This window comes from Lagenorhynchus albirostris, chromosome 2 (genome assembly GCF_949774975.1).
Source record: "Lagenorhynchus albirostris chromosome 2, mLagAlb1.1, whole genome shotgun sequence".
Taxonomy (NCBI): Eukaryota; Metazoa; Chordata; class Mammalia; order Artiodactyla; family Delphinidae; genus Lagenorhynchus; species Lagenorhynchus albirostris.
Window position 1 is genome coordinate 71,216,924 of NC_083096.1, and position 8,888 is coordinate 71,225,811.

The window sequence follows — 8,888 nt, forward strand, 5'->3', positions numbered from 1 at the left end:
AAACCCACATAATAGTGAAGGTCAATAAAATGCAAGTAAGAGAAACACACACACACACACACACAAAACACATACCAAGACACAGCCAAATCACATTGCTGAAACCAATGAAGAAGAGGAAAACATCTTAAAAGCAGCAAGAGAAAAAAATTATGTATAGAGAAATGTAGAAAAAATTCAGACTTCTTAAAAACAATGCAAGTCAGAAGACAATGGAACAATATCTTTAACAAGCTAAACAAAGAAGTCTACAAACTTAAAATTTCATATTCAGAGAAAATAGATGTTTTGAGTGTTCATGAAACAATGATCAAAGTAGACCATTTTCTGGGCTTTAAAATAAGTCTTAATAAATATAAGTGGATTAAAATTATATAACATATCTTGCACGATCATGATTGAATTAAATTAGAAATAAATAACAAATGAATATGGAAGAATCCACAAATATTAAAAAATTAAACAACATACTTTTGAATATCTAATACATCAAAGAAGAAATCACAGGGGTAATTTGGACATATCTTAAACTGAATGAAAATGCAAGATATAAAAACTTGTGTGATAGAACTAAAGTAGTTCTTAGAGTTTTATAGTTTTGAATGCTTATATTGGTAAAGAAGAAAGGTCCAGATTCAATGATCAGAGCTTCCACTTTAAGAAGCTTAAAAGGGAAGAGGAAATTAAAACCAAATTGAAAAGAAGAAAATAAATAATAAAGATGAAAACCAAAATGAATTAAATAGAAAACAAAACAAAATAAATGAAACCAAAAGCTTTTAAAAAATAAACAAATTTGATAAACTTTTAGTCAGACTAACCAAGAAAAAATGTCACAATTAAAAAGGGTAGATTACTACAGATCCTGTATGTATTAAAAGGTAAAGAAAGGAAGATCATGAGAAACTTTGTGTAAATCACTTCAACCACTTACATGAAGTTGATAAAGTCTTTCAAAGTCACAGATGATCAAATTTGACCCAAGAAAAAATAGAAAATATGAGTGGTCCTGCTTTCCCAGCAGGCCCCATGCAGCGCCTGTGCACTCAGTGACCTTTCCAAGTTGTCTGTTGTGAGTTAGGGTGGCCTGAGATGCTGATCCTGTGCCCGAGATGCTTCAAAGCCTTATTAAGAACGTTTGGATCCCCATGATGCCCTGCTATACCCAAGTTTACCAGGAGATTTGGGTAGGAATGGGGTTGATGGGCTTCATCTTTTATAAAATCAGGAGTGCTGATAAAAGAAGTAAAGCCTTGAAAGCTTCTGGTCCTGTGCCTGCTCATGGTCATCATTAACCAGCTTTCTTTGAATGGGATGTTGGTCTATGTTGTAGGCAGGTCACAAACATGGGACATCGTGTTGACTTGTAGCAGTGCTGATGCCCTTGTGCATGAATAAATGTACCTGTGAGACCCACAAAAAGAAAAGAAATATGAGTGGTCCTATTTTTATTAAATAAATTAAATTAAATTTGATTCTCCCACAAAGAATACTCCAGGCTTCAATGGCATCACTGGTAAATTCTATCAAAGATTTACAGAACTTGTACAAATTCTTCACAAACTTCCTGATTAGGGAGGAAGTGAGAGTGTTTTTCACTTTATGAGGCCAGCTTCATTCAAATTCAAATCAGACGGTCTTTACACATAACACACATAAAAAGATAATGAAAGAAAAATATCCCTCATAAACATACTTGCAAAAATCGTTAAGAAAATACTAGTAAATAAAATCTAACAATATGTAAATGGATCATGCACCATGAACAAGTAGGTTTACTGTTGGTAATAAAAGGTGGGTTTAACATTTGAAAATCAATCAATGAAATTCACCATATTCATAATAAAGGAAAAAATCATATATGATTAACTTGATTGATTCAGAAAAAATAGATAATGTTTAGATTGCATTCATGAAAAAAATCTTGGCAATGTAGCAATTGAAGGGAATTTTCATAACTGACAGATATTACTGTAATTAATGGTGAAAGACACTGTTTTATCTCTTAGAACAAGAGTAATGCAAATGTACATTTTATCACTTATATTCAATATTGTCTTGTTTCTAACTAGGGCAACAAAGTAAGGAAAAGGAATTAAAGGCATTTTAAAAAGGCATTACAATTGTAAATGAATAAATATAAATTGTCTTTATTCACACATTGTCTGTTTTTGTTTATAGAAAAATTCTACGGCCATACCACTCTGAATGTGCCTGATCTCATCTGTTTATAGAAAAAGCCCAAGAAATTAATAGAAAATGTACTAGAATTAAAAAGTAAATTTAGCAAGTTTTCAGAATACAAGACCAACATATACAAATATATTGTATTCTAAATAATAGCAAAAATTAGAAAACAATTTTAAATATCAATAAAAGTCATTAAAAATAATACTTAGTGATAACTTTTACAAATATGTGGAGACGTCTTCATAGAAAACTATACATTATTGCTGAGAGAAATTAAAGAAAGCATGAATAAGTAAAGATATGTATTATGCACATGGATTGGAAGTTTAATATTGTTAACATGTCAATTCCCCCTAAGTTACTGTATAAATTCAAACAATCTCAACCAAAATTCCTGCAGGCTTTGTAAAATAGAAGTTGATAAGTCAGTTTAAAATTTATATATACATGCAAAAGACCTAGAACAGCCAAAACAATTTTTACAAAGAAGAAAGGAGAATAAAGAGGTTTACCATAAATCTACATTAAACTAAATGCCATGGCTATGGAATAATAAAATACATATGAATTGTAACAGAATGGAGAATATAGAATTATTAGATCCATGCATATAAACTGCTTTTCAACAATAAGGCTGAAGTATTTCAGTACAAAATGATAATTTTAAATATTTACATTGGGTTATCTTTTTATTTTTGAGTTGTAAGAGTTCTTTATATATTTTGGGTACTAGACCCTTATCAGATATGATTTGAAAATAATTTTTTCCCTTTGGTAGGTTGTCTTTTTTTTAATTAAATTTAATTTAATTTTTTAAACATCTTTATTGGAGTATAATTATTTTACAGTGTTGTGTTAGTTTCTATTGTATAACAAATTGAATCAGTTATATGTATACATATATCTCCATATTCCCTGCCTGTTGTGTCTCCCTTCCACCCTCCCTATCCCACCCCGCTAGGCGATCACAAAGCACTGAGCTGATCTCCCTGTGCTATGCGGTTGCTTCACACTAGCTGTTTTACATTTGGTAGTGTATAAAGGTCATTGCTACTCTTTCACTTTGTTCCAGCTTCCCCTTCCCCATGTCCTCAAGTCCATTCCCTACCTCTGTATCTTTATTCCTGTCCTGCCCCTAGGTTCATAAGAACCATTTTTTTAAGATTCCATATATATGTGTTAGCATACAGTATTTGTTTTTCTCTCTCTGACTTATTTCACTCTGTATGAGAGACTCTAGGTCCATCCACCTGACTACAAATAACTCAATTTCGTTTCTTTTTATGGCTGAGTAATATTTCATTGTATATATGTGCCACATCTTCTTTAACCATTCATCTGTCGATGGACACTTAGGTTGCTTCCATGTCCTGGCTGTTGTAAATAGAGCTGCAATGAACATTGTGGTACATGTCTCTTTTTGAATTATGTTTTTTTTAGGGTATATACCCAACAGTGGGATTGCTGGGTCATATGACAGTTCTATTTTTAGTTTTTTAAGGAACCTCCATACTGTTCTCCATAGTGGCTGTATCAATTTACATTCCCACCAACAATGCAAGAGGGTTCCCTTTTCTCCACACCCTCTCCAGCATTTATTGTTTGTAGATTTTTTGATGATGGCCATTCTGACTGGTGTGAGGTGATACCTCATTCTGGTTTTGATTTGCATTTCTCTAACTATTAGTGATGTTGAGCACCCTTTCATGTGTTTGTTGGCAATCTGTACATCTCCTTTGGAGCAATGTCTATTTAGGTCTTCTGCCCATTTTTGGATTGGGTTGTTTTTTTTTTGATATTGAGCTGCATGAGCTGCTTGTATATTTTGGAGATTAATTCTTTATCAGTTGCTTTGTTTGTAAATATTTTCTCCCATTCTGAGGGTTGTCGTTTGGTCTTGTTTATGGTTTCCTTTGCTGTGCAAAAGCTTTGAAATTTCATTGGGTCACATTTGTTTATTTTTGTGTTTTTTTCCATTTCTCTAGGAGGTGGGTCAAAAAGGATCTTGCTGTGATTTATGTCAAACATGTTCTGCCAGTGTTTTCCTCTAAGAGTTTTATAGTGTCCGGTCTTACATTTAGGTCTTTAATCCATTTTGAGTTTATTTTTGTGTATGGTGTTAAAAAGTGTTCTAATTTCATTCTTTTAGATGTACCTGTCCAGTTTTCCCAGCATCACTTATTGAAGGGGCTGTCTTTTCTCCATTGTATATGCTTGCCTCCTTTATCAAAGATAAGGTGACCATATGTGCATGGGTTTATCTCTGGGCTTTCTATCCTGTTCCATTGATCTATACTTCTGTTTTTGTGCCAGTTCCATACTGTCCTGATTACTGTAGCTTTGTAGTATAGTCTGAAGTTAGGGAGCCTGATTCCTCCAGCTCCATTTTTCTTTTTCAAGATTGCTTTGTCTGTATGGGGTCTTTTGTGCTTCCATGCAAATTGTGAAATTTTTGTTTTAGTTCTGTGAAAAATGCCATTGATAGCTTGATAGGGATTGCATTGAATCTGTGGATTGCTTTGGTTAGTATAGTCATTTTCACGATGTTGATTCTTCCAATCCAAGAACATGGTATATCTCTCCATCTATTTGTATCATCTTTAATTTCTTTCATCAGTGTCTTATATTTTTCTGCATACAGGTCTTTTGTCTCCTTCACAAGGTTTATTCCTAGGTATTTTATTCTTTTTGTTGCAGTGGTAAATGGGATTGTTTCCTTAATTTCTCTTTCAGATTTTTTGTTGTTAGTGTATAGGAATGCAAGTGATTTCTGTGCATTAATTTTGTATGCTGCTACTTTACCAAATTCATTGATTAGCTCTAGTAGTTTTCTGGTATCATCTTTGGGATTCTCTGTGTATGGTATCATGTCATCTGCAGACAGTGACAGTTTCACTTCTTCTTTTTGGTTTTGGATTCTTTTTATTTCATTTCTTCTCTGATTGCTGTGGCTAAAACTTCCAAAACTATGTTGAATAATGATGGTGAGAATGGGCAACCTTGTCTTGTTCCTGATCTTAGAGGAAATGTTTTCAGTTTTTCACCATTGAGAACAGTGTTGGCTGTGGGTTTGTCATATATGGCTTTATTATGTTGAGTTAGGATCCCTCTGTGTACACTTTCTGGAGAGTTTCTATCATAAATGGGTGTTGAATTTTGTCAAAAGCTTTTTCTGCATCTATTGATATTATCATATGGTTTTTATCCTTCAGTTTGTTAATATGGTGTGTCACATTGATTGATTTACATATACTGAAGAATCCTTGCTTTTCTGGGATAAACCCCACTTGATCATGGTGTATGGTCATTTTAATGTGCTGCTGGATTCTGTTTGCTAGTATTGTGTTGAGTATTTTTGCATCTATGTCATGAGTGTTACTGGTCTGTAGTTTTCTTTTTTGTGTGACATCTTTCTCTGGTTTTAATATCAGGGTGATGGTGACCTCGTAGAATGAGTTTGGGAGTGTTCTTCTCTCTGCCGCATTTTGGAAGACTGTGAGAATGTTAGGTGTTAGCTCCTCTCTAAATGTTTGATAGAATTCAGTTGCAAAGCCATCTGGTCCTGGACTTTTGTTTGTTGGAATATTTTTAATCACAGTTTGAATTTCAGTGCTTGTGATTGGTCTGTTCATATTTTCTATTTCTTCCTGGTTCAGTCTTGAAAGTTTGTACTTCTCTAAGAATTTGTCCATTTCTTCCAGGTTGTCCATTTTTTTGGCCTATAGTTGCTCATAGTAGTCACTCATGATCCTTTGTATTTCTGCTGTGTCAGTTATTACTTCTCCTTTTTCATTTCTAATTCTATTGATTTGAGTCTTCTCCCCTTTTTTTCTTGATGAGTCTGGCTAATGGTTTATCAATTGTGTTTATCTTCTCAAAGAACCAGGTGTTAGTTTTATTGATCTTTGCTATTGTTTCCTTCATTTCTGTTTCATTTATTTCTGATCTGATCTTTATTATTTCTTTCCTTCCGCTAACTTTGTGGTTTTATTGTTCTTCTTTCTCTAATTGCTTTAGGTCTATGGTTAGGTTTTTTATTTGAAATTTTTCTTGTTTCTTAAGGTAGAATTATATTGCTATAAACTTCCCTCTTAGAACTTCTTTTGCTGCATCCCATATGTTTTGGGTCATCGTGTTTTCATTGTCATTTGTTTCTAGGTATTTTTTGATTTCCTCTTTGATTTCTTCAGTGATCTCTTGGTTAATTAGTAATGTATTGTTTAGCCTACATGTGTTTTTATGTTTTACAGTTTTTTTTCCCTGTAATTGGTATCTAGTCTCATAGTGTTTTGTTCAGAAAAGATACTTGATAAGGTTTCAATTTTCTTAAATTTACCAAGGCTTGATTTGTGACCCCATATGATCTATACTTGCAAATGTTCCATGAGCACTTGAGAAGAAAGTGTATTCTGTTTTTGGATGGAATGTCCTATAAATATCAATTAAGTCTATCTGATTTAATGTGTCTTTTAAAGCTTTTGTTTCCTTATTTTCATTTTGGATGATCTGTCCATTGGTGAAAGTGGGGTGTTAAAGTCCCCTACTGTTATTGTTTTACTGTCAATTTCCCCTTTTATGGCTGTTAGCACTTGCCTTATGTTTTGAGGTGCTCCTATGTTGGGTGCAGAAATATTTACAATTGTTATATCTTCTTGGATTGATCCCTTGATCATTATGTTGTGTCCTTCTTTTTCTCTTATAATAGTCTTTATTTTAAAGTGTATTTTGTCTGATATGAGTATTGCTACAGCAGCTGTCTTTTGATTTCCATTTGCATGGAATATCTTTTTCCATTCCCTCACTTTCAGTCTGTATGTGTCCCTCAGTCTGAAATGGGTCTCTTGTAGGCAGCATATATATGAGTCTTGTTTTTGTATTCATTCAGTGAGCCTGTGTCTTTTGGTTAGAGTATTTAATCCATTTACCTTTAATATAGTTATCGATATGTATATTCATGTTACTGTTTTCTTAATTGTTTTGGGTTTGTTATTGTAGGTCTTTTCCTTCTCTTGTGTTTCCTGCCTAGAGAAGTTCCTTTAGCATTTGTTGTAAACCTGGTTTGGTGCTGCTGAATTCTCTAAACTTTTTCTTTTCTGTAAAGGTTTTAATTTCTCCATTAAATCTGAATGAGATCCTTGCTGGGTAGAGTAATGTTTTTTGTAGGTTTTTCCCTTTTCCTCACCTTAAATGTGTCCTGCCACTGCCTTCTGGCTTGCAGAGTTTTTGCTGAAAGATCAGTTGTTAACCTTATGGGGTTTCCCTTGTATGTTATTTGTTGCTTTTTCCTTGCTTCTTTCAATATATTTTATTTGAATTTAATTTTTGATAGTTTGATTGATATGTTTCTTGGCGTGTTTTGCCTTGAATTAATTCTCTATGGGACTCTCTTTGCTTCCTGGATTTGATTGACTATTTGTTTTCCCATGTTAGGGAAGTTTTCAACTATAATCTCTTCAAATATTTTCTCAGGCCCTTTCTTTTTCTCTTCTTCTTCTGAGACCACTATAATTTAATTTGGTGTGTTTAATGTCTCCCAGAGGTCTCTGAGAGTGTCCTGAATTCTTTTCATTCTTTTTTCTTTTTTCTGCTCTGACACAGTTATTTCCATCATTTTATCTTCCAGGTCACTTATCTGTTCTTCTGCCTCAGTTATTCTGCTGTTGGTTCCTTCTAGAGTTTTTAAATTTCATTTATTTTGTTGTTCATCATTGTTTGTTTGCTCTTTAGTTCTTTTAGGTCCTTGTTAAATGTTTCTTGTATTTTCTCCATTCTATTTCTGAGATTTTGGATCATCTTTACTATCATTACTCTGAATTCATTTTCAGGTAGACTGCCTATTTTCTCTTCATTTGTTTTGTCTGGTGGGTTTTTACTGTGCTCCTTGATCTGCTTTATATTTATCTGCTTTCTCGTTTTGTTTAACTTACTGTGTTTGGGGTCTCCTTTTCTCAAGCTGCATGTTCGTAGTTCCCGTTACTTTTGGTGTCTGCCCCAGTGGGTGACGTTGGTTCAGGGGCTTGTGTAGGCTTCCTGGTGGCAGGCACTGGTGCCTGTGTTCTGGTTGGTGGGGCTGGATCTTGTCCTTTTGGTATGCAATGCCACATCCGGTGGTGTGTTCTTTTTTTTTTTTTTTTTTTTTTTTTGCGGTACATGGGCCTCTCACTTTTGTGGCCTCTCCCATTGTGGAGCACAGGCTCCAGAGGCGCAGGCTCAGCAGCCATGGCTCACGGGCCCAGCCGCTTCACGGCATGTGGGATCCTCCTGGACCGGGGCATGAACCCGTGTCCTCTGCATCGGCAGGCGGACTCTCAACCACTGCGCCACCAGGGAAGCCCCCAGTGGTGTGTTTTGGAGTGTCTGTGAACTTAATATGCCTTTAGGCAGCCTGTCTGCTAATGGGTGTAGTTGTGTTCCTATCTTGCTAGTTGTTTGGCATGGGGCCTCCAACACTGGGGCTTGCTGGCCATTGGGTGGAACTGGGTCTTAGTGTTGAGACAAATTTGTCTGTGAGAGCTCTCGCTGATTGATATTATTTGGGGCCAGGCAGTTTCTGGTGGTCCAACGTCCTGGACTCGGCCCTCCCACCTCAAAGGCTCAGGCCCAAAACCTGGCCTGAGCACCAAGACCCTGCCAGCCACATGGCTCAGAAGGAAAGGAAGAGGAAAAAAAAACAAAAACAACAAAATGAACACACAGGA

General features: G+C 35.0%; 1 protein-coding gene across 1 annotated transcript; it reads left to right on the top strand.

The window, feature by feature from the left end:
• The first annotated feature begins 1,112 nt into the window (after positions 1-1,112).
• Positions 1,113-1,318, top strand: LOC132515905 (ATP synthase subunit ATP5MJ, mitochondrial-like). The gene has a single exon (XM_060142271.1). The coding sequence runs from the start codon at positions 1,113-1,115 to the stop codon at positions 1,293-1,295; it is 183 nt and encodes a 60-aa protein (XP_059998254.1). The 3' UTR covers positions 1,296-1,318.
• Positions 1,319-8,888: the final 7,570 nt, after the last annotated feature.